This window comes from Silurus aristotelis (genome assembly GCF_946808225.1).
Source record: "Silurus aristotelis genome assembly, chromosome: 23".
In the NCBI taxonomy this organism is placed as follows: domain Eukaryota; kingdom Metazoa; phylum Chordata; class Actinopteri; order Siluriformes; family Siluridae; genus Silurus; species Silurus aristotelis.
This window is the reverse complement of record NC_139596.1, coordinates 13,311,198-13,338,089: the sequence shown is the minus strand read 5'-3', so window position 1 is coordinate 13,338,089 and position 26,892 is coordinate 13,311,198. Positions and strand designations below refer to the sequence as shown.

Here is a 26,892-nt window from a genome sequence, read left to right as displayed (position 1 = left end):
TGCAACATGGGAGTGTTTTTATTCTTACCTAATGAATTCAGCCACTCTCGTGGGCCGTCTTGCATGCACAGTATTTTTAAGATTCCTGAATTCTTCAGCTTGCATTTACATTTGTTTTAGATAATTTGTTCTGGTATTTAAGCCAATTTGCTGGAATTTGCTGATATTTCCTAAAATCCATTCTTCCCAACCAATGTTCCCTGTGCAACTGGTTACCATACAGGCAACGTGTACCACCACAATGTACCACCATTTTGGTTTTAGCTAAACATTCTTGCAAGTCCTTATTTTTCATACTTGTAGGACACTCAGTCAGCTACTTAGAGGTTTGTAAGTGTCGCACAAGACTTAGAGTTTATGATCATAATGACAAATCCTGAGCCGAATAACAAGTTAGTTAAGTCCTAAATTGCCAAAAATAGTGTTTGGTTTAAATACAGGTTGTGGTTCCTTTATTTAGCACCTTTTTAAACTTTTGCATACAACTGCACATAATGGAAATCTCACAACCTCATTTTGAAAACTATGAATATACAGATATACTATAGCATATTGGATGAAGTATGGTTAAGTCAATCTCATCTGATCTCCAACACCACCACAGCTAACAAGAAAACTCAAAATCTTTTTTTTTTCCTTTTTCTTTTTTTTATTGGACCAACAACAAAAAGACGCATCCAACCATCATTTGAATGAAATCAAACACTTCCCTCAATACTTTTTGTGTCTTCTTCAGTATATCTGTTCAAAGTGTTGGCAAAGTTTTCAGACGTTTGGTATTGGATCCATTTTCATCTCTGCAGAACACTGGTGAAGCATTTGTAAAAGGAGAAATTAGAAACCGAGTTGGCGTTGCGGGTCGAATGGTTCTTGGCTGTGGTTCTCTGGATCGATGATATGAATCTGGTGTTGTGAAGAAGAAAGTGCACTCATATTTCATACGGCTATTGGCTATTCTGCTCTTATTTCACTGGCAGCATCGAGCTTACAGGCAACAAAACACAAGCTTTATACTTTGGCAGAGTGGTTTAATTAAAGCAAAAAGTCATATTGTACTGATTTGATATAACACAAGCAGAATTCTGCCTCTTCTAGTGTCCTGTATTAGACTTTAGAAGTGCCTTCTGGCAATTACTGACTCACAGCTCGGGTTATTATTTTTTATTATACTATCATACAGTTTTAGGCACAATATAAGCCAAAACCAAGAAATAATAATAATTAATTTAGAGTGATCAACTAATTAATAGCTTTATGAGGCCTGGATGGTAATAACTGCATTCACATAAAAAGGTACGATGTTTAAAGAGTAAGAGACAGGACTGAGAGCACAGCTGCTGTATTGGCTTTTGCATGGCTGGGTGCTAATGGTCCTGAGTTGATGAGTTTGGTAGACAGTGAGGCTCAGGGGTACAGCTGTTTATGGAGCTTTAGCAGCCTGATGTCTCCTGCTGCTTCAGCCTCCATCATCAGGGTCTAGAGAAACAACAGTTCGTGTTTAAAGCGGATTCACAATAATATAAACTAGAAGCAAGGACAAAAAGAAAATAAATACAGACTATTGCTTCAGTTTTGAAGGATGTAAGTAGAGCTGCCTTCTTCCCCTGAGTGATTGGTTGTAGATGTTCTAAATCATGCTCCCTCTACGACCAAACTCGAGTAACAATTTTCTAGAGACTTCTACCAAAAATTACAAAATAACCATCTCCTCACAGAAAACATTTCTATTTACGTGACTATATGTTTAATCCACTTATACACAGGCTCTTAAGAAGAAAAAAATGTCTTAGAACAGGCTTATCACTAAACCTCACATCCCTCACTATCGTCTGACTAATCAAAAGTTAAGCTACGTGCTGGAATTTTCACTGTCTCCCTTTGTGAGTCGCTCCCATGTGTAAGATTAAAGCGAATGAATACGTGTGTCCTCACATCTATCAGCTCCAGGTCGTCTTTGGCGTGCAGGTGGCGCAGGAGGTACCAGCGAGCCACCGGCGTTACCGTTTTCGCGTCTCTTAAACTCGATCTGTAAACAATCTTCTCCAGCAGACGCCGTGTCTCCCTGGGGAAAGTGAAATGACATTCATAAAACCCAGTGAAACCAAGCCTCAGAGGAAGGCAATGAAATTTGTTCAAAGTTTATTGCACTTGCATGCAAGGTTTATTAGCTGGCTAAATCGCTCTTTCGGTCAAACCGCCAAAGGTATAAAGTGAGCTTAAAGATAGTCCTCTATAAGCAGGTGGGTATGACTTAGCTTTAGTGCATCGCTAAGTCTGAAGTCAGTTACATGTGTTGGGAGGAAGTCTTGGTGAGAAACTGGTAGAGATTTTAGTAAGGTTGCAAAATTAAGGGGAACTTTCCATAGGAGTTAGATATGGGAATTAATGGGAATATACTGGAAATGTACTAAATTGCAGGCTAACCTATAACCGAGAACTTAAATGTAGTTGGAAACAAATCTTGCAGTTTAATCTTGGTTAAAACAACCAGATTTTATGCATTTTCATTTAAATTTCTTCTCTGCACAGTCATCAATCACATGCACAGAGCACACTTACTGCAGGGCTGTTAAGGCTGTACCCCCTACATGCACTGTGCATTCCTTCATCACATCACACAAATAATTTTGCACAGAAAATATTCAAAAAATGTCCAGCTTGGCGACTATTCACGTAAATTACATAAATATTACATACATTTATGTTTAAAACTTGCTTGTGCAACAAAATGATAAACAATTAAATCAAAAATGCATTTATTTTTTAATCTGTAGGCATGGCAGCTTATGACCAAACTGAATGTTTGTTTGTATATGATATATAATAGTATATATACATTTTCACAAATCTCTAATTAACTCCCATAAATGCCCATAAAGTTTCCAACGTGGAATATTTCCAAAATTCCCCAGACGAAATTCCAATAAAAAGTTTCTGGATTTTTACTGGACATTTTTTTCACCCCTTTTAGATTTTAGTCTTAGAAAAATACAAATTTAAATCATAAATTAATGTTACGATAGCCATGATCTTTTCAATGTGCTACCTGGCTCCCAACTTGATGGAGAACTGAAGAAGAGCTTGGAAAAGTAAAGCCACAGGACATGGACCTAGTTTTAGCACTTCTGTACAGGCTTCACGAACAAGACTGCTCCATTGCACTCCTCCAACTCCAGCCTAGTGTTTCATACACAAACACACACAAACACACCAAGCTGAAATTAATCACTGCATTCTGCACACAAGGTCTCTGTAACGTACTGCATTTATTCCCTGCTGAATTGTTCTTCAACAATAGGCAAGTTCCATCCCTTCACCCCAAAATACCAATCCCCATTTATAATAACTTATTGCATAACCCATCAACTGTAGTCTTAAAGTACCAAAAGTTTAACTTTCCACTAAGAGCTGCATTTGTCTGCTTTACCTCCATCTATTCCTATAATAAAAAAAATAACTGTAGGTAAAATGTGCCAAGATGTTTTAATCAAGAGATTGCTTTGGAATGAAAGACTCTAATTGAATTAGAAGGGCCAAGTTAGAGTCAGCTTAAACACAAGACAAATCAGGCCAATACAGGACGGATAATTACTACACTGTGAGGAGGAGAAGCCCATAAAAGAAAAAAAGCCAAACAGCTGCACTGTTATATTCAGCAGACATACTGTTTTTAAAAAAGAATTTAAAACATTTTTAACTTAGCATATAAGATTTATCTTGTCTTAGGTTTCAATAGACATTAGCTCCCTGAGCAGGCTTGCTTTTTTGGGTTGCCAAGTCTTTGCCAAACTTCTACCTCGTCTTATGCTACAATGCTGTGGGAGAGGTGGTAGTTCTGTGGTAGTTCAAATTGTTTATGTAGCACACTTGTCAGGAACTGTGCTTAGTTTTTAGATGCTCAACAACATCTAATGACCTAAAACTCAAAATAGATTTGTTTCTGGCTGGTTCAATTTATTAACTTGATCAAGTTATACTATGTAAGTGATTAAACTTTATGGACTGTGCTGATTGGTGTGATGTGACCTGCTGCAAAAAGAATGCTGCTCTTCTTTATGTAATGTTCTGTTGGGAAGTGGTTGCTCAATGTTTAAGACTTCAAAGTTTGGGGGGTTCAAGCCCCATCACCGAATTTTAGATATTAAAGAATGTTGTTTAAATGATGTTTGAATATCCAAATTATGGAATTCAACATTGCTGTGGTGTCAAACTGTAACCATTTTACAAATCATATGGTTCAATATTTAATTACATTTTAGCTGACTGCCATTCAAACCCTCTGTTCGTGTAGAGTGTTTACAAAGGTCACCCATTTTCAGCATTTACTTATACTAGAACATGAGTGAAAGGTGCTTTTAGCACCTCGGCTAATTGCCCACTGTGGGCAGGCATCATCAATCCCTCTTTCCCTCTGTAATCTCCAGACTGATGAGTGAGAGGAGGTAATCCCTCTGGATGTCTGCGATGTGGCTGTACTGTCAGCAGCACGAAGCACTGTGTGCGTCATAGAACGTTATCCTATAAGGTTTGTGTGCAAGGGTGTATATGTATTTTAGCTATTTTTAATGACATACAGCACATTCTAATATTTTGGGCAAAACATAATAATAAAATAATATAAAATAATACAAATCTCAAGTCAATAACACTAAATAATCAAATAGTTAAATAATTTTTTACTAGTTTAAAGGTCAATTAATTTAACTGAAAAATCCTACGTAGAAATTGTGGATTTAATACGTACCCTTCCACGAATTAAACGAAATGTTAACATCTTAATAAAATATGAAAGATCTTGAGAATTTTAATTGATAAAAAAATATCAGAATCAAGGTGTTCCAAGTTGAAAGAGACAAAGGTCTGCATCTGTTATTGAGTACTGAATTTTATATAAACAAAAATACTCTGCACCCTTAAATATTAGGCATATTGTATAAATCAAATGGCACAAATCCATCCCTATTTCCATTTCGAGCTCTAGGATGTGTTATAATGTAGAAAAATGCGACTGCAACACAGTGTATATTCTCATCACATTTGTTAACACGAATGAAAAAATTTCTCTTGATCTATGATCTGGAAAACATATCAAACCATAATGAATGTAAACTGGGTTAATGTGAATAGTTGTGGCAGGTGGAAATGGATGCGTTGTCAAATCGTATATTCAGGTTGTTTTTAAATCCCTTCGTTAATTTGTCGTTACTTTGCGGGTGGAAACATAATGACCGATTTATTATTCTACATTGGTTGTTTGCAGTGGTTCAAAATAGATGAATTAATAAAAAAGTTATCTTTTCATTATCTTGTCATGTTGTAATAAAATGAACACAGTTACAGAACAGTGTATGAAACCTTATTGGACCTCCTGCTTTTTTCTCCATTCACCAATTAAAGAAGTTCAGACCTGTGATTTGATTAAACAGTGGGTTTTTTTCCATGGTAATTGCTTTAGACATTGGTTATTAAACGCATTCTTTTTCTTCATGTCATGCAGAAATCGCAGCTGGGATTGAGATGGAAATCTGAATTGGGTAAAGTGTGTAAAATTGTGGTTCTAATAAAGGTGGATTAAAACGACAATACAATATATATATATATACAGTGGGTACGGAAAGTATTCAGACCCCGTTAAATTCTTCACTTTTTGTTATATTGCAGCCATTTGCTAAAATCATTTAAGTTCATTTATTTTCCTCATGAATGTACACATAGCACCCCATACTGACAGAAAAACACAGAATTGTTGACCTTTTTGCAGATTTATTAAAAAAGAAAAACTGAAATATCACATGGTCCTAAGTATTCAGACCCTTTGCTGTGACACTCATATATTTAACTCAGGTGCTCTCCATTTCTTCTGATCATCCTTGAGATGGTTCTACACCTTCATTTGAGTCCAGAAATTTTTGATTATACTGATTGGACTTGATTAGGAAAGCCACACACCTGTTTATATAAGACCTTACAGATCACAATGCATGTCAGAGCAAATGAGAATCATTAAGGTCAAAGGAACTGCCTGAAGAGCTCAGAGACAGAATTGTGGCAAGGCACAGATCTGGCCAAGGTTCCAAAAATGTTTTTGCTGCACTTAAGGTTCCTAAGAGCACAGTGGCCTCCATAATCCTCAAATGGAAGACGTTTGGGACGACCAGAACCCTTCCTAGAGCTGGCCATCCGGCCAAACTGAGCTATCGGGGGAGAAGAGCCTTGGTGAGAGAGGTAAAGTAAAACCCAAAGATCACTGTGGCTGAGCTCCAGAGATGCAGTCGGGAGATGGGAGAAAGTTGTAGAAAGTCAACCATCACTGCAGGCCTTCACCAGTGGGGCTTTATAGCAGAGTGGCCCGACGGAAGCCTCTCCTCAGTGCAGGACACATGAAAACCTGCATGGAGTTCTCCAAGATGGTGAGAAATAAGATTCTCTGGTCTGATGAGACCAAGATAGAACTTTTTGGCCTTAATTCTAAGCGGTATGTGTGGAGAAAACCAGGCACTGCTCATCACCTGTCCAGTACAGTCTCAACAATGAAGCATGGTGGTGGCAGCATCATGCTGTGGGGGTGTTTTTCAGCTGCAGGGACAGGACGACTGGTTGCAATCAAGGGAAAGATGAATGCGGCCAAGCACAGGGATATCCTGGACGAAAACCTTCTCCAGAGTGCTTTGGACCTCAGACTGGGCTGAAGGTTTACCTTCCAACAAGACAATGACCCTAAGCACACAGCTAAAATAACGAAGGAGTGGCTTCACAACAACTCCGTGACTGTTCTTGAATGGCCCAGCCAGAGCAATGACTTAAACCCAATTGAGCATCTCTGGAGAGACCTAAAAATAGCTGTCCACCAATGTTTACCGTCCAACTTGACAGAACTGGAGAGGATCTGCAAGGAGGAATGGCAGAGGATCCCTGAATCCAGGTGTGAAAAACTTGTGGCAGCCTTCCCAAAAAGACTCATGGCTGTATTAGATCAAAAGGGGGCTTCTACTAAATACTGAGCAAAGGGTCTGAATACTTAGGACCATGTGATATTTTAGTTTTTCTTTTTTAATAAATCTGCAACAGTGTCAACAATTCTGTGTTTTTCTGTCAATATAGGGTGCTTTGTGTACATTAATGAGGAAAAGAAATGAACTTAAATGATTTTAGCAAGTGGCTGCAAAATAAAAAAGAGTGAAAAATTTAAGGGGGTCTGAATACTTTCCGTACCCACTGTATATTATATATATATATATATATATATAATGGTTCAGCTGTTTATGCTGTAAAAAAGTGTTGTATCAATAAAAAAAAAGGAACTGTAAATAAATACCCAATATATCTTCATTAATGATAAAATTGTGGCCCTGTCTGCCCAGCACACTTTTATGACAGAGCACACTGACTGTTATGTAGGCCACACCTTGCATGAGGTTAAAAAGTGAGCTCAAAATGTGCATGAAATAAACCTGAGGCATTCTCATGGCAGGTGCGTGGTCTCACCATGCAGGGGATGAGTGAGAGCAGGGCGAGTCGCAGCAGGCTGCTGAGCTTCCCGCTGTAGTGACCGAGCTGAGAGGCGAGCTGCAGGCTCTGTTTCAGAGCCACTGAGGCCTGTGCCAGCAAACCCTGAGATCGGTACACCTCCGCCAGCCACTATCAAACACACACACACACACACACACACACACACACACACACACACACAAAAACAGAGTACAACCATTGAAACGGTTTTCTTGGATTTCACTTCATCTAAAAGTACTTCCTAATTGTGTTCCTAACACATTTTGCAAAGCTGCAGGTCCTGCTCTCTCATGCTAGTTATAGCGTTATATGGATGATGAGGACGAGTTGTGCTTTATGATGAAGTGAAATTATGTGAATTCCTCTGATGATCTGATCAGTTTAACTTAAATAACCAATAAGTTCACATATTCAGGACCACATCTGGTCTGGAAAACATTTTTCCTTTTTTGAATTTCTCTTAAATTGTACTGTTTTGTACAGATGTGAACTGATCTCCACACATCAAAAGAAAATGCATTGCGCTTTTTCACCCACATGATTAGATATTAAATAGCCGAAATAACCTAATGATCATGGGTGATAAACTTTACTATTACATACTATTACACCCGTGCAAATGATATCAGACCTGCAGTAAAAAGGGAAGTGGCAGCTCAGCGGTTGTTTGGTCATAAATTTAAGGTCACATGCATGCAAACTAGAATAGACTTTTAAAATATGCATATTTGACTTTTATTTTATTGTAAGAAACATTTTGTTTCACAATAGCTTACATACAGCACAAGGAAGTTTCAAACATACATTTATGTAATATTTATGTAGTTTATGTAAATACATGCCAAGATGGATATTTTGGACATTGTTTTTTGTGCAGGATTAAATAAATTATCTGTGTTATGTTATTGAGGAATGCACAGTACATGTAGGGGGTGTGGCCTTAGTAGCCCTGCAGTAAGTGACTGCAGTGTGCATGTGATTGATGAATGTGCAGGGTAGAACTGCAACTGAAATTGCACTAAATCTGGCTGTTTTAACAAAGCCTGTTCTGCAAGCTTTACATTTCTACATTTAAGTTTTTGTTATAGGCTAACCTGCAATTTGGTAAATTTCCAGTTTATTTCTATTAATTCCCAGGGAAGGTTTACAGTGTTGAAGATTCCTGGAACAGACTCTAGCCCAGTGATCCCCTAACTTCTTTGCATCGCAAAAAGGTTTCACACAAGACAATTTTTCGACTGATGTTTGCCATTCACAAAAACTGCAACTAACGGGCATATAATATTACTAGAATACACATTATATGATTGAATTATTAATTAAATTATGACATATGTAATTAAAATGTAACTTCACCATAATATGTAATCAGTGGGAGCTTAATTTATAAGTGCATTAAAAAAAAGTGTGATTACTGGCAAAGGAGGACATTTAAAATATAATTTTTTCCTCATGTCTGAATGTTAGGGATCCCTGTTCAAGTGTCTGCTTCTGACTTCAGAAGTGCTGCTAGACAGATGTTCTTAGCTGACATCTCAGCTTTTTCCTTAATCCAGCAGTGACACAGCTCACTGGTCAAAAAATATCTGGTCAGCTGTAGCCCTTTATATGGACATGTCACCAAAAAGAGGATTTAGTGTGCAGACTGAGACACGATAATGTGTACAAGGAAGTACTCACGTGCCAAGCAGACACTGAGGTTGGGTTGGCGATAACCGCAGCTCTCAGCTGGTCCAGCACTGTGGGAGGGATGCAGTCTCTGGCATCGGACAGCAGAAGGCTCTCACACTGAACCTGCCTGAGCAACAGGAACACTGCAGGATGCTCAGGAGAGACACTCAACACCTGCAACATGCACCAAACAGGCAGTTGGCATACAAATACCTATTTGTCTAATTTACAAAACAAAGTTTGTGGCATCATTGGAGATGACAATGGCAAATGAAATGAAAACTATAAGCACTTCACATGAATCTGTATGCACAAAGGAATAGAAATACAAGTAGTCCCAAAGTTAGGATGGAGATGTGTGACCTCATTCTAAATTGAAAATATCTAAGTCGAGATAATAACTAAATTAACAAGTTACAGTTCATAATTTAGCAAAACAGCAGTTTATACTACCATAATGTATAAACTTAACAGCATATATGTATGTGGCAGCAGGTGCGTGCACGAGCGCCGGTTTGCGAGTGGAGGGCGGAGCCGAACGCTCTCTGTTTCAGTGTCCAGTATTGGTGATAAAAAGGAGAAAGACAGGATTTAAAATTGGGCTTTGAAAAAACAAAAACACAGAAAAAAATATGCTCTGTCATCCGCTTGCGAGAGTAAGGCATCTCACAAGGCGGAAGATGTGTACATCCTGGCAGCGTCCCAACGGTTCGTAAAAAAAGTGAAATGGTGTGTAAAAAATATTTATATTTGTAAAATAAATTCGTAATGCTATAGTCATCAAAAGATTGAAAAATCGTAAGAGGGACCATTATAACGCTGGGATTACCTGTAGTTGACTAAATAATTGATTAGTAATAAATTTTTAAATAATGTTAGCAAGCTGTAACAATGTATATTTATTATCATAGCTACTTAGGAAGGCACATTTGGTGTATTATGTGAAAGACTTTTCCTTCTTTTTCACACAAAATTTAAATGTAATGCAAGTGTTCTCAATCTGGATTCACAGATAAATGCTGTGAATGAAAAATGGTCGAAAAAATATTTATCATTAAAATAATAAAGACTGGCAGTAATTGAGCGTGAAAGGAGGCAAGATGGAGAAGATTCACAAATACTATGGCTGTGATACATGACTCATCTTTGCTATAAAAGCCATACACGAGTGTTAATAAAGGCTTCTGTGGGCACCTGTGGCCCAAAAAGACACTTGAATGAGAAGTAAGACAAAAAAAAAAAAAGTCTAGATAGATAGTAAGGAACCTGTGAGCACAAGGCTTCGGCTTCATCATATTGGCCGCTCTGTTTGAGTCCTGATACAGCCTGCTGCAGCACCCAAGCTTCCAGAGCTTGAGCCAAAAGCCCATCCTCTCTCTGCAGGCTTTTTACTGGAACACAGCGTACACACCCAAACACACAGACACACACATATGCCCACGCAAAATTTGAGTACACCTTCCCTTTGGACTGTCATGTTAAACCAAATCCTGCCATCGCATTTCTAGTGCTTAACATCTTTTGTATTAGAATGCAGTTGAACAGACGATCAGGTTTTACGTTTTTACTGTCACAAAATAGGAAAACCTAAAACATACAAGGGTCAGTTATCAATACAAAAAAAAAACATTTGAATAAATCTGTGTCCAAAAGAGAAAAATATTAAAATGTGGATTTCTTTTTGCACTTTTGGATAACAATTAGCAACAAATGTGCGGTTTACTGACCTTTCTCTGACACCAGGGTCATAAGCACTCTCTCCAGACCCTCTCTGCATGGGGAGGAGCCTGACAGTGCACATGCTACATTCTCTGTGTGACATGCAGCCATAAGCCCCACCCATCCCACGGGATCATCTAAATAAAAGGGGGAAAAATATGCAGTTACAGAATAATATTCTCGAATGCTTGACATTCTACTTATTTGTACCAAACATGTTAAAACGCACTTTAACATCCCAAAACAGAGAAATTCTGATTTTGTCTTGTGATATGAATACACAAATCATATATGGACTAAATATAAAAAAAAAAAAAAAAGAAAAGAAAGAAAGAAAATGCTGTGTCAAATTCATTGATCGTAGTTGCTTTAAGTGAATTAACAAATTTTTTATACTTTACTGCTCCAGGGTAATTTGAAAGAAAGAAAGAAAGAAAGAAAGAAAGAAAGAAAGAAAGAAAGAAAGAAAGAAAGAAAGAAAGAAAGAAAGAAAGAAAGAAAGAAAGAAAGAAAGAAAGAAAAAAAAAATCAAGAAAGAAAAAAAAATCAAGAACTAAACGAAATCAAGGAAGAAATCAAATAGAAAATAAAAAAAATCAAAGAGGAAATCAAGAAACAAAGGTGCTTTATACTTGTCACATTTATTTTTTACAGAACAGTGAAATTTCTTTGTATCTCTTTCTTCTTACACTGAGCTACCACTTCCACCCGAAATAAGACCCCTTATTCAAACATTACACTAGAACATATATTCTTGTTACTCCTTGGCTATCCTTAAGCCAAACCCCTAGTTAGTTTTAAACCCACCTGGACAGAGTAGCACAGCTCTTTGGATGGTCTTCAAAGCATTTTTGCTCTTGTCTTCCCCTGAATGTCTGCCTAAGGCCAACTTATTCATTCCACTGTACAGCATTGCCCTCTATAGACCAAAAAAAAAATACCCAACATAAATAAGTAATGGGATTTCTGGGATCTTATTCTATTGCTTGACCTGTTAACAGTATTACAAAGTCAAACTCACCTTTCCTAGAGTCATGCTAGCATGACATGCCACACTACCTGCCACAGCTCCACCCTAGGAGAGACACATTACATATTCAAACTACAGTCTAAGAGAGACATGTTACATGTGCAGGACTTTAGTGGCTTTAAAGCCTAAAAATAATAAATTTTCCGAGTGTAGTCTAAATATTCCCAGGACTGAAGGATTTTGATTGCTTTAAATCCTTAAAAGAACGCAAATTTCCTATTGCAGTCAATGACACTGAATCAGCCAAGACATTTGCTACCAGACTTGCATTGGAGATATATAGAGAAATGGAAGCATCACCTAAAATCTCCATATATATATATATATATATATATATATATATATATATATATATATATATATATATATATATATATATTCAAAAATTCCATTTCATTTTAAAAATTATTTATATTGATGTATTCTCTACAAAGCTCCAGATTTCCTATAGGATCTCAGCTTTAAATAAGGCTAATATAATGTCTGGTGAGGTTCTAACCAAATTCAACAAACCTGAGTAACATTATTCCATGCAGCTGGATGAGCATTTTAGAAAATGAAAGAGAAGTGCACTGACAAACAGCATGCACAACAAATAAAATAAAATTACTCTAATTACAATAACTGCATTACATTTATTGTAATTGCAATTATAAATGTAATTATTGTACACAGGGTTTCTGCAGGTTTCACAAAGTCAAATTTTAGACAATCCAAGACCTTTTTAAGACCATTAAAAATGAGATTTAGGACCTATATCATGTCATCTGAAGCACACACAAATATACTGCTAGCAACTGGAACAAGAACTAAATATTTTTTTTCCTAGCAAAGTATCGCTAAACCTTTAATTTCCCATAGCTGAAATATCAAATCTGATTTACTCATATAGTACAGTCCAAGAGCGATTTGCACCAATAACAGAGAGCAGATTGGCTGTTGTTTTTTTTTTTTTTTTTTTAGACTTTTTACGTCCCTACAGAAAACCCATGTACAATTATAATGATTGCATTTTGAATGTAATGCAATTATTTTGAATAGGTTACATCAGCAATTTCTTCAGCAATTTATTAACCAATTTTGGTTAATTATTTACAGCAAGAGAACATTTAAAATTTTTGGAATTTATTTCATCATATAATATATATTTTAAAATGGCACTGGTGTGCTTACGTCAGCTTTGCTGGGACAGTACTGTGGCACCAGTCTGGACAGCAGTGCCCAGAGAGACGGATTTCCAGGGTTTCTGTCACAAAGAATGGTCGAACAGAAATTCAACAAAATAAATTCGATACCGAATTAAATAATAACGACACCAGTAACCTTTAAGGGTCTTGTCATAACAAAGATGATGTTTGAGTTCAGATGCACTGTTTCACCCTTTTGGATATTTAATCACCATTGCTGTGATTTAAACAAAGAGCTTTAATTTTCCAAACTGACCAGAAAAGAATACTCAAACCTGTGAAGGAAAATAAAACTAAAGGTCAGTCATATTGTTGTGCTGCTTTCTAATAAATAAATAAATATTTCTCAAGTATGTACCGTGTGCCAATATGGGTACATGAGTTTGAAAGAATTTTTTCCCTAATAAAAAAAGGATCACAGTTAGATCATGGAGAAGGAATTGTGTTTGAGTGTGTGTGTGTGTGTGTGTGTGTGTGTGTGTACATATCTAGATCTACATTAGCGTGTACTCACTTTTGTGAGATACTGTATATGCAATGACAAGTAAAGCCTTATATGTATGTTATAGAAATTGACTTGACACAATTCTGATTAACACTAATAGGTCCACAATCTTGTATCTACTTTATAAGGTTGAAAGCAGGCAAATCGGATATTCCTGCAGTCTATCAATTTTGGAGAAGGTCAGTATCAACAGATTAAGCATTTACCGGAACACTGCTCTGGAAGCCTCTCTCTGGACAGCATTGTAGTTGCCCTGGAGGGCCAGCAGGGTACACGTGAGCAGGCACTGGTCCTCCACAGTGCCCCTTACAGCAACATCCAGCTTCAGCAGCTCCGAAAGAGCAGCGCTAGCCAAGGTGGCATCTCCATGGACCAGGCCCAAAGCACATAAACACAGCAAACTCTCTGGAATTGGCTCCTTCAGCAAAGAGCTGTGTGAAGCACACACACACACACAAAGAAAGAAGAAGGATAATAAAAACTCCCGCAGTAAAAGTGATCTGTCGAGGCTGATGATCTAGTAAGTCTGATCTAATGAAGGGCTCACCACTTAAAGAGTAAGGTTTTGGCAGTGTCCTTGTTCCCCAGTCTGTGCTGTAGTAAAGCCAAAGCTGTAAGTATATAGGCTTTTTCCTTCTCGGTCGAGGCCACTGCAAGAGCTTTTTCATAAGCTGGAACACAAGATTATACACACACACACACACACACACACACACACACACACACACACACACACACACACACACAGATAGATAAGTATAAACTGCCCTACAGAACTACTAAGAATTAGAATTGTATTTTATTTACTAATAACTTACCATTAATACTTTCTGGGAGGTGTCCGGCTCTAAAGCAGGCAAGAGCCAATCCTGTGAGATCATGCAGCTCCTCCAGTGGCATGGAGGAATAATGACGGACAGCCTCTTCCCACTGATCTGTGTCACTACAATAGAAAGTGCTTATGAAATTATAATTTAAACCGATCTGATCGGTTTTAAGTTTGAAATGTTTGTTGTTGTTTTTTATTAAAGGAAAAGACCCCCAGCATTTTTAGTCTAATTCCGATCTATTAAAACTACAGTGTAAAGGAGATGACCACTGACAAGAACATGTTCTATATTAGGGAAAGTTTGTTTGTTTTCACTTTGTAGATATTAGTAGAATGTGTGGCAGTGGACATGTGGCCAAACACCAGTTTTAAAAGAAAACAATTGATAAGGATTACAGACCAGAACGTGGTTGGAAATAGCGCGTGAGTGCTCTGTATAAAAGTATAAAAAATGTGCAAGAAGAGAGAAAAGGGAGCGAGATGGACTGAGCCGAACGCATGTGTAAGCAATCACTGAAAAGTCCAAGCACAAAATAAATCCGCCAGCCTTTCATTTCCCACTCATCTGAGCCAGAAAGCTCTCCACCGCACGGTCAAGCACTCAGTGTTAAATAGAGAAGTCGTCATACAGGAACAAGTGATTGTCTGTGTGTGGTTTTATGGCAGCCGACACGTTTGTTTTTTTTGTGAATGATTCCGTGTACAGTTTGCTGAATAATAAAAAAGTAGAATAGTAGCACTACTCTATCCTCTTCCTCCTGTATCCTCATTCCTCTTTTCCCTGGCCAGAGTAATCACCCTCTTTAGGTTTATAAAACCCAAGTGGCTTTAGAAATATAAAACTTATACTAAGTTCTCAGGTTTATTTGTTAACATAGAAAACAAACGTGTCAGATTTCTATATAGTATACTCCCATCACTTTGCTAATTGATACCAGTGGAAGAATATTAAGTAAAAAAAAAGTGAATTACCAGAGGGCCCGAGCATAGCCTCGGAGTGCGAAGCAGAGTTCTTCTCTTTGTGGGTTGTTCTGGAGCAACTCCACAGCTCTAATTATAGGGAGAAGGACTGTAAGTATGCACAGCTTTCAACTCAATATTCTTTGTACATTATATACCATACAGAAACATTTCTATACTTGAATTGAGAATTGTACCCACCTCTTATAGGCTCCGGTTGCTTGCTTTTTCAGCTGCATGTGTTCATTCAGGAAGCCCAACATCACAAAAGCTTCAGCATCTGTCTGAATCCTCTCTAGATGTTTAAAACAACCAAGAAATCCAGATAAAATCTGGTTTAAATCTATATGTCAAGTGACATTGCAAATCATATGCAAAATTGGGAACAAATGCTACATCATGATACGGTTTGTGTTTGATACTTTTCACCTCTGGTTATCAGTTAACACATTACATTACTGTAATTGAGTACTTTTTTGTGTACTTCTACTTTTTTAGTGTAGTTTTTAAAATCTGTTATTTAAATTTTATTAAGTATGTTTTGTTTGAAGTATTGCACTTAACTACATTTTAAATCATATCCGTTACTGAGTAAAAATAATTAATGAATTAAACTAATGCAAGGTGGTGGGGGCGAGGGGGGGATGCGCCCGGGAAACTACTGCATGATCAGTGTTTGAAACTGCTAATGTTGGTTAATGCTAGCGTTGGAAGATAACGGGGACTTTAGCTAGCTCTATTACTAATGTCGTAATTTTAGAGTCAAATGAAAGGAACGCAGTGTCCCATCATAGCGTTTTGATTTGTCACTGCGGAAAACGGCGCAGTGGATTGATGTGTGCGTTTGTTGTCCGAATTCTGAATCTGCGTTTGCGATTTCTCTTGTTATCATAAATTACATGATAAGAGGAGATCTTTTTTTTGCTGCGAAAGTACATACCTCATATTAGACTCAAGTTATGGACTCAAGTGTTTGTTGACAGTGTTTCCCCATTTATTTATTTGTTTGCTTATTTGCTATTGCACTTTAATTTATAAAGATTCAATTAAAATTAAAAACAACTAGTTTGAGATTTATATCTCCTTCTCCTTTTTAAACTACACTAGAATCCCCCACCACAACCCTTTAAAAAAAGTCACTAGGTAAATTTTACTAAGTAAATATTAAATGAGCTACTATTTACTTGAGTAGCTTTTTAGATCGGTAATTTTACTTGTACTTAAGTACAACTTCATTGAAGTAACAGTACTAAGTAAGTACTGTTACTTAATTGAAGTAACAGTACTTACTTAGTAAAATAATATAATATTTCATTACTCTTTCCACCTATGCCAATAACCAGCTTCAAACTCACATTGAAAACATAAAGCATAAAGAACATATTTAATGGCACAAAAAATGCAACACATCAGCAAACTCCCAAACCTCTTAATGATTTGGTTCTTAAATCTAAAGAGTACATACCTGTATATTTGGTTAAGGCCACCTGGGCAGCTGAAACAGCATTCATCTGGACTATGTTGTAGCGGTACAGCTCTGAGTCTCGGTTACTCTTGTCCAGTAGAGTGGAACAAACCCAATAGGCATAACCCTTCACTCCTTCAGTCTAATAACCACACCGCACCACACACATTACTTTTTATTTAAAAAATAAACGACCAAAAGTTGCAATATTGCCCGAGAATCGTTTCAGTTTTTTTTATTCGTCACTGTATGCTGTAAAAGTTTCATTTCTGAAAGATGTCCTACATTTCCTCCATTTACAGTCATGTTTTGAGTTGTGGAAGCCCCACAAAACACAGTAACATATAACATTACATATGTTATACTACTACTACTAACAGTGGTTTGAGAAAATTTAACACCTCATACCCAATGACGATCGAAATTCAAAACACTCTGTGGTATAAACATTTATATTAATAAGGCACTTACATGAGTGCTGAGCTCGGTAGTGTGTCTGAAGAGATCCATGGTGTCATAGCTTCCTACTGTCTCAGCAATGAATGCCTATAGAACCAATAGAAACAAATTGTTATTTCTTAAGTTAAATGGATGCCTAGGCAACCTAAAGATCACGTCCTGTGTTGCCTGCAAGTTCACTGTACCTGTCCAATCCAGCAGTTAACATACAGCGGCTCCAGAGATTGCGCAATCTTAAAGGCCTCGTGTGCGAGCTAAGAAGTAAATATGCATATACCGTAATCAGTGTATGAGAGCATGGAGAACAAAAGCAGATAATTACTCATGTACGACTCACCTCAATGTTGCGATTCTTCAGATACAAAGTTCCAAGGTTTGTCCATGCTACAACATTCTAAAAATACATTGGAAAGATCTCACTGTTATGCTTAAGACTTCCTAAAGGTGTAAAACGCAATGTTTTGCTAGTCTTGCACTTACATTTGGCTCAGCTTTGATTGATTTGATGAAACTGTGCTGTGCTAGGGCAGAGTTTTCAACTCCTAAAAACATTATAATAAAAAAAATAACTATTTCAATCACCATAGACTACTTCATTTTTCAAATTATCACATTTATTCATTTTTTTTGTTATTAGACTCATGTACCATTGATATATTTTGAATGTGAAACATTTTTTACTTATGGTACTTTATTATACCCACAACAACAATAACATCTACCTTTACTCATTGCTACGACCCCCAGTGCATTCCAGTACGTGTGATTCCCACTGTCCAGCATGACTGCCTTTTTAACACACTAAACAAAACACAAATCAGTTTATATTAGTTGGTATATTAGTGGTATTTCATGTATAAGAAAGGGCTGGAAAAACAGCCCCCAGATCGGTGGAAATACCTGCAGGGCTTTCTCCAGCAGGGACTGCACATCCTGTTCTGCAGACATGGACAGGAACAGCCTAGCCTGGTGGTAGTAATTGAGGCCCAGATCACACCACAGGCCCGGGGCTTCTGCCATCAGTTTCAAAGCACGGCCATAGCATCTGGAACATATGGATTATATGGATTACAAAATATGCTTTAGACAGACTACAGAGAATTAAAGCAGAGACAACTTTGGTGTTGCACGCTTAATAGTGTCTGTTATTTTTTTATACTACTCTTATTTAGTGTAATTGGTACTATGCAGTAATAGGTGCTACTAATGCCATGGCTTTTATTTTCCTTTTCTTTTTTTAACAAAGAAAAATAAGCATTACATTTCCTTCAGATGTACTGTATGTCAGACATTATATAACTGAATACACATATATAAAACACACGTACATATACATCTTTACACCAATATGTACATATAAGTATATGCCCATATATATAAGTATATGCCCATATATATATATATACATACATACATACATACATACATACATACACACACACACACACACATATATATATATATTTTAATATTAACATTACAATTATATTAACTGTACATATGCTCATCAGAAATATAGATCAAAAAGAGAAAAAAGGGGAAAAAATGAGTAAAAAAGAAAACTATGGTATGTACATATAGCTCGGAAATTTGTGTGAAAAATAAAATTTGGTCTATAAGATGTTGCATATTTGGTTGTTTTTTTCCAGTTCAAATGCTGTTATTTACTCTTTTTTTTTTTTTTTTTTTTAAGTCTATTGTGATTTTTAGCCATGCATTTAAGGTAGGACCCTTTTATATTAGGTAGCCCTAGCAAATATATTCATTAAATATTTCTCTCTTTTTAAACATTTCTGGTGTATTTTACCAAAAAGTTCGATTTTACTGTCTAAAGGCATCACAAAAATAAAAAAAATATCCTGTAAAGCAATACATATTTATCTCCAAGGGCCTTTTTAAAGTCTGTGTTCTTGTTGCTATTCTGGATATACTAGATTTTTTAAATAGAAGATATACATTTATATTTCATGACCTTATTTCACAACGTTAATGGAGGCTGAAAAGTAGCGGAAAAAAAAATTGTGATTTACAATATTTACATTAATAGCATTTGGCGGACACTCATTCAGATCGACTTACAATTCTTATTTATACAACTGAGAAGTTAAGGATTAAAGGCCTTGCTCAAGAGCCCAACAGTTGCAGCTTGGTGATTCTGGGATCTGAACTTACAACCTTCTGATCAGTCGTCCAACGTCTTAACCACTGAGCTACCACTTCCAAAGGACATAAGAATATGAGTTACAGGTGCATGTACATTGAGTGACGCACCTCTCCCCCAGACTCAGCAGCGGTTTCTGGTCCAGTGTGTGATTCTTATTTGCAGGCTCTCTTCCACACAATGCTCCAGGCACCAGTACACAGACTCGGTTAGGAGAAACAGAGCTGCATTTGGTACAAGCATCTCCCAGCAACTTCCACAGACATGAGAGATCTGCACGCTGCTGCACTGCTCTGCACACACATGATGACAAAGTTACAATTCTACTAAAGACAAAGACAATTAAATTTTCACCTTCTGTATAACAATACTAAATGAGTTGAAAATTTTCTCAGGAAATATTACCTAAACAAATATTTAATGGCTTCCTGTATGAGGTCTACTGCTCTTCCATCCAGGTAGTCTTCCATTGCGGTTCTAGCCATGGCCAAAAGACATTCTCCAAGTCCTGACCATAAGAAGTGAGAAAAAAAAATTATATTGCTTATATGTATATTTAGCTGGTCTTGGTGAGACAGGCAATATATTTCAACATTATATTATAATAAACACTTTATTTTAAATAATAATAAAATAAAAAAGTATACAAGTACTGCTTTAATGGATTTAATTCAAACAAGTTGCTGGAGCATTGAGCATAAAGCATGTCGGATGTATTTATTCCGAGTCATTGAAACAAACCAGAACAATTAGGAGATGCTGTACTGCAACCCAGGCTGCAAAAATTGCAAATGGTCTTACTATCCCATTAAAAAAATCCATATAAATCATATTTCAATTCAATTATATTCTAGCCTGCTCTTTGTTTTCATTCCGGTTGTCATGTCAGATGCGCTGTACATTGCACATTGGTGAGACATCAGGCCTAATTTGTAATTGGCACTGCACCAAAGCCAAAAAAGAAAACACCTACTGCAATTTATCTTCATGTAATCTACTATATCACAGGACAATGATTATAAAAACAATTTATATAGGATAATTAAAAACCCACCTTTGAGAGCTGGGACATACTCTTCAGTTTCTATTATCTGCTGGTACTCCACTGCTGCTTCTTTGTACCTGCCCAGAATCTGTTTAATGGAGGCCATCTGGTAGAGGCTGTAAATAGAGCTGGGATGCAGCATGTGAGCCTTAGCAAAAGCTTTGAGGGCAGCTGTGAAGCTGTGGCGGTTCAGGTAGGCCTCGCCTAAACACTCCCAACACACCCAGTCCTGAGGGTCAGCCCGCAACGCTGCCTGCAAGCTGCAGCCAAGTACATTAAGATGAATGTTCATAGAATGAAGCTTTTCAGGGCATACATAAATAAAATGTTATTGAGATGAAGGATGCCTACTCTGCAACAGCCTGTGCATGCTGGCCCACTTTAAGATGATACAGGCCTCTTCTCATCCACGCCCATTTAGCTGAACCAGGAGTAGCTCTCTCTGTCACTGTCTGAAGAACTGCCAAAGCGGAGTCCTAAACAATAGACAAGGTTAATAATTACAATAAATTATTACTTTGTTTATAAGAGTAAAACAATAATATGTGGGACACCAAGAGCAATAACCATGTCTCCTTGTTCCATGCTGAGGTCCACGGTGGCAGCTCCAGCTTCTGCATCAGTGGAATCCAGCTCAAATGCTTTCTTGTAGCAGCCTCTAGCTCGGCCCTGGTCTTTGGCCACTTCCCTGTAGTAGTGACCCAAGTAGCGGAAAACAGAGCCAAGATAGGGATCCAGCTTTGCAGCCTAGAGGTACAGTAGTGAGGAAATGTAGTCTAGTGAGACGGAATAGTTATAATAGGTAGGAATACTGGAGTTTCTTTATTGGCAGTACATTTAGATGCAATATAAACCTTCAGCAGATGAGTGTGAACTTTGCTTCTGTCCCTCTGCATATCTTCCCCCATGTTCCAATAAAGCTGCCCTAGCAGGAAGTACAACTCCCCACTGTCCGGCCTCTGAGACGCCGCATCAATGAAACTACAAGATGACAAAGATATATGTAAACCCGTGTTTATGCTTTATCAGTGAAACTGAGGAGAAAAAAAACCCTAAAAAAAACCTGCCATTGCTCTGCCAGCTGGTATTCATTTTTTGCTCCATGTGTCAGTCCCTTTAAGGTTAAACCCTCCACAGAGCCAGGATGCAAGCTCAGCAAATCAGAAGACACCTTTAAGAAAAAATCCAGTTGTTTTTTTTGCCCAGGACATACAGTAATACAACTAAGACATATTTCTAGGACGTACCTGAAAGGCTTCCTCAAGCTTTTCCTTTTGTAAATACGCTCTACCTTTGAACACTAACAAAGCAGGATCGTTGCTAACGTCTGGCATCTGAAAAAAACATACATTTTATATCATGCAACAAATTAGTGAACCTGTCTGAAAGCACAACAGAAGGCTATGGAGTCCAGGGTGTCTGTAAAGACAGGGGTCTACCTGTGAAAGCATCCCCAGAGCCTCATCTGCACTTTGCTCTGTCCCAGTTCTCACTAATGCTTCCAGCTTTAATCTTATCAGCTTCTGGGTCCAGTCTTCAGAAAACCCTGCACACCCCTTCAGCCCTGAAACACAAACAAGTGTCATAAGATGCTCAAGGTACCTGCTCCACTCACAATTAACTGCAGAATTAGGAGTCTGATTTCAAAATTGCTTCTGTTAGGAATATAAATGTAGTAGATTAAGTTTGAACTACGAGTAGATTATGGTTGTATATTAACAATTAACAGTGTAGATAACATGGAAATAAAGGAGCAGAATAAATTTTCTGCACAGCGAGGAAATAAAGGTATGTTAATATTCGTTTAAAAGGAGACAAAAAACCATAACACTCCATGTAAAATGGTAAAACAGTAATACAAAAAAAAATTATACAATGAAATTATATACTATATGAAACTATATGAAACTATATGAAATAAATATAATAAATATAATCTATAATCTCCGTGCAGCACGGAGTCTTACATGTTAAAACAAACAGAAAATGTTATTAGGGATTTCCCCCTAGAGGCCACTCTTGTAATGGTGCGGAATGTAAATAAAAATATCACTATGGATTTTTTTTTTTTGCAGATTTCCAGGAAATAAATGACGTCTACTCCATTGCATGCCTTTTATTAATTAAAATTTTGGTTATTTATATATTTGACACACAAAAAAAAAGTAGTGCTGAGCACTGTTCAGAGATGACTATCACCATATTAGGGCAATTCTCATACCCAAACCTGAAAATTAAGTTTTACAATGCACATTTATGTATTTCAAGTGTGTTTCAAGTTTCCGTTAACTCTAGCGACATGTCATGAGTGAGGACCTGTGATGAAATTTGTACCTTGGCTGGAGGACATAGCACTATCACAGTATTTGTGCATTTTTAGCTCAGCCTGAGCATGATAATACCAGCCAATGACACTGGAGCGCATCCGTCTCAGGCCTGCAAAACAAAATATGTAACTATATATTTAATACAAAGAACTGCACACATTTGCATACTATTACACATTACATAACCACAAAGGGTTTAGCCCCAATACTAACCAAGACCAAAGCTCTTGATAGCATCCTCATATTTCTTGTCCTGAAGAGATTTTTTACCCAGACCAAAATGAGCCAGTGAATTAACCGGGTCCAGCTCCAAGAGACGAGTGTATACCTTCACAGCTTCTTCACTGCAATCATCTACCATCAAACACAAAAGCAGTTCAAAGGCAAGAATAATACAGCACATGTTTATCATTCTTACCTGCAGTTTTCTTTTATTTTTATTGATTAACATTTTTAAAAAAATATGTGAAAAAAATTAAACAAAAAAAAGGTTTGGAGTCATTGCTTCTTTTTTCTTTTTTCTTTTACCTAAATGTAAATAATGCTCCACTAGAACTGCCAGAGGGTAGGAGTCTTTCGGGTAGAGGGACAGCATGATATCGCACATCTCCTTCATCTTCACCACTTCATGAGGAAGCTGGCAGAGAAATTTCAATTTTATAAAGCACATTATTTCTGATACCTAATCTTATATTTTATTATTGCAAAAGATATAAAAATCGTAGTGTTCCTTACGTTTGACAGGCATTTAATGTAATCTTGAATGAGTTGCTTATGGTCTTCACTAGGCACGTTTTCTGTGAGCTGAAGAGCTTTTTCGAAAGCGGACAGCAGCTGAAATTAGCATACAGATAGAAATTTAGATTTAATTTTACCTACATGAATAGGTTTCAATAAGTAGAATTGAAAGGAATCTGAGAATACTACATCGACCAGGATTTCCAATCAAAACAGCACTTCATGTTTATCAAGTTTTGAAACAGCTCACATGTTGCTGTGTCTCGTTGTCCTGCTCTTGCACTGAGCCCATTAGCAGCCTGATCATTTCTCTCCATAGTTCAAGCAGCTCGAAGTTCTCAATCCCATCCTCGGCCTCTCTCACCTGAATGAGGCGCCGCCATACCCTCGCCACCTGTACAATCGCATACAAGACGTAAAATATAACAAAATTATATTTTAGAGTACTTTATTGATACCAACTGTAATTTACATATATCCCAGTTTGTCAGGATGCTGGGATCAGAGCATGAGCTCAGCCATGGCACAGGGCCCCTGGAGCTGACAAGGTTAAGTGCTTTGCTCAAGGGCCCAACAGTGGTGGTGCTTGAACCCACAACCTTATGATCAGAGCCTTAATTACTGAACCACCACTGCCCATTTTCACATATTCCAGCTTGTCAGGATACAGGTGGTATGGCAGATACGGCAAAGTGAATTGCTCAAGGGCCCAACAGTTGCAGCTTGGTGGTGCTGGGGCTTGACCCAATGACCTTATGATCAGTAACCCAGAACCCTTAACCACTGAACCACTACTGCCCTGCCCTGGTGTTTAATTATAATACATTGATGAAAGTCAGTGTGCATTGAAAGCTTTTTCTAATATCAATTATCATTTTAAACAAATATATTAAGAACAATCCTGCACATTGTTCACAAAAATAAATAAAATAAATAAATAAAATAAATACGTGAAAGGGACAACGGATGAAAAATAGCCTTTTGGCTAATTCTGGTGCATTTACAGTAATGTTAATTAATGTACACTGTCCCTGTCAAATAAATAAATAAATAAATATATAAATAAATTAAGTCTGCCGTTACCAAATTTATACCAGTATAAAGTCTGAATGTCGTTTTCTAAATTTAATTTGTTCTGTATCCAATATATAACAGTTTTTTTATTTATCATTTTCCCTTTAGAAACCATGGGGGGGGGGGTGCAAACATTTGCACTCATTCATTTCTTTCTATAAACACAACAGTGACCTGACTCTCACTCTCATACCTGTAAGAAGTTTTTTTCTGTCTGATAAATGTCCACCAACTTCTTGCTCACTTCAAAGTATTTGACTTTATCCGAACTGCAAATACAGACAATTAAAAATACATGAGAAAAGAAAAGAAAAGTAAAAGAAAAACAAAGCAGTAATAAAGTATCATGTCTGAAGCAGTGATACTCACGTTTCATATAATGTGATCAGTTTTTGATAGATTTTGGGCAGCTCGGCTTTGAAGTCTGGTTGGTCGATTTTTTCATACAGATTTGCAAGGCCCTGAAAAAAAGAATATTAATAAGATTCATTGTTACGCATATCCGTGTACAGTACAAATTTTGGACGCACCCCTGCAGCCCCTTTGGTACCTTAGTGAGTTCATCTAGACCTTACTTCACTTTATAAACATAATAGTGTACAGTATTTGACCAAATACATAGATTAAAATGTTATTCCTAACGTTCCTGAACATTCGGTCCCGCTGCGGATTCCAGCAAATTTTAAAATAAAACTTGCTATTAGTTTGGTTCCAAATGAGAACCCGTAAATTTTCCAAGATGTGAGTTCCGAACTGCGAATTATCAGGGGGTTGACTGTATTTCTTAATATTTATTTAAGAAATATACTGTTTTGTTCAAATAAATTTTTCAAATAAATGCAGACTTGATAAGTATAAAAAAAGTCTTCGAATTAAAAAAATTATTATTTTGTATAGAAATTTGGGTAGAAGTTCAACTAAAATTTCATTAAATCTGGTTGTTTTAACAGGATTTTTTTTTAGCTACATTTAAGTTTCCTGATATAAGCTAACCTGCAATTATGTAAATTCACAGTTTATTTCCATTAATTCCTGTTAATTCCCAGTTTCCAGTTTTAAAAATTCTATTGAAAGTAGTCCAAAGAAGGAACAGTGATGAACCAGTGACAGGGTCATGGGCTCATTGATGCACGTGGGGAGCAAAGGCTGGACTGTGTAGGCCGATCCAACAGATGAGCTTCTGTAGCTCAAACTGCTGAAGAGGTTAATGCTGTAAATGCTTGACAGTTCAGGACTGTTTTGGCAGCAAAAGGAAGACCAAAACAATATTAGGCTGGTGGTCATAATGTTATGTCTGATCTGTGTAATTCTTTTGAATCTAATCCAGTGGTTCAACAGGGAATCATAATTTTATGATTTATGACATGTATCAGGGAATACTTATGTAATGAAACAGGATTATATAGTGTCAATTTCAGTGTTTAGTACAAACCTGCCATGCAAGCAACTGCTCTGGTTCGAGCTCCACTGCTTTCCTGTAGGCTGTCTGCGCCTGCTCGGGCTGCTCCAGCTCACTGGCTGCAACTCCAATAAACACCCAGGCATTGTAGTTATTCTTCTCAAGCTTCAGAACAGCCTTCAGGAAGATATCATGATTTACTAGTTTTGTGCAATAAGTACAGGGTCAATAAAAAGTACATGGAAAATTATCAGATGCATCAAGACAACCGTCACATAATCACACCAAGTCACGTGACTCATCAACACTGGGTTTTAGTGGTGGACATGTCATACCTTGCAGTGTTTTAGGGCATCTTTGAACTCCTTGTTTTTGATGGCATCTCGTGCACTTTTTAAAGCAGATTTGACTTCTTTATTTGACATTGTCTACAATAAAACAAGTCAAATCACCAGTGTCATCGGACTGTCTGTTATAATCTTATTTATAGAACCTCAGCTTGATTATTTTATTCACTATCCTATTTATTATTTATATATATATTTATTAATGATCCTCATAAGTGACAAAAAAAAGTTTTTGTACTTCTAGTTCTGACACGCTAAAAGACTTGAAATCAAAACATTTGCATTTCATTCTCACCACAGAGCCCAACTGCTTCCGTGCACAACCGCCAATTGCGCATGCGCCCCACCATGAGACACGTCATCACCCAGCGACGGCTAAACTTTGAAAAAAATATATATTATTATATATATATATATATATATATATATATATATATCATGCGTTTGAAACAATTGAAATAAACTTA

General features: G+C 37.0%; 1 protein-coding gene across 1 annotated transcript; it reads right to left on the bottom strand.

The window, feature by feature from the left end:
• Positions 1-625: 625 nt before the first annotated feature.
• Positions 626-26,792, bottom strand: skic3 (SKI3 subunit of superkiller complex). Its single transcript, XM_083527587.1, has 41 exons — positions 26,721-26,792; positions 26,414-26,506; positions 26,112-26,255; positions 25,049-25,140; positions 24,873-24,948; positions 23,856-23,999; positions 23,603-23,701; positions 23,396-23,504; positions 23,081-23,221; positions 22,875-22,976; positions 21,980-22,104; positions 21,788-21,874; positions 21,608-21,711; positions 21,395-21,521; positions 21,108-21,287; positions 20,892-21,016; positions 20,550-20,800; positions 19,901-20,003; positions 19,606-19,788; positions 18,235-18,379; positions 18,057-18,135; positions 17,815-17,876; positions 17,672-17,728; positions 17,520-17,588; positions 17,347-17,421; positions 16,876-17,017; positions 15,612-15,705; positions 15,423-15,500; positions 14,440-14,564; positions 14,169-14,292; positions 13,828-14,052; positions 13,103-13,175; positions 11,921-11,974; positions 11,707-11,818; positions 10,908-11,036; positions 10,447-10,571; positions 9,190-9,354; positions 7,486-7,638; positions 3,047-3,177; positions 1,933-2,062; positions 626-1,476 (listed from the first exon to the last, which is right to left on the bottom strand). Exons 2-41 carry the CDS (start codon positions 26,501-26,503, stop codon positions 1,405-1,407), a joined length of 4,701 nt encoding a protein of 1,566 aa, XP_083383713.1. The 5' UTR covers positions 26,504-26,506; positions 26,721-26,792; the 3' UTR covers positions 626-1,404.
• Between the last annotated feature and the right edge of the window lie 100 nt (positions 26,793-26,892).

Coding starts and splice junctions, on each gene's coding strand:
- skic3 (XM_083527587.1), bottom strand. CDS start 26,503: ATGTCAAATAAAGAAGTCAAATCTGCTTTAAAAAGTGCACGAGATGCC. Junction 23,505..23,602: donor ACATTAAATGCCTGTCAAAC/GTAAGGAACACT, acceptor TTTCTCTGCCAG/CTTCCTCATGAAGTGGTGAA. Junction 17,018..17,346: donor CTACCGAGCTCAGCACTCAT/GTAAGTGCCTTA, acceptor TGTGGTTATTAG/ACTGAAGGAGTGAAGGGTTA.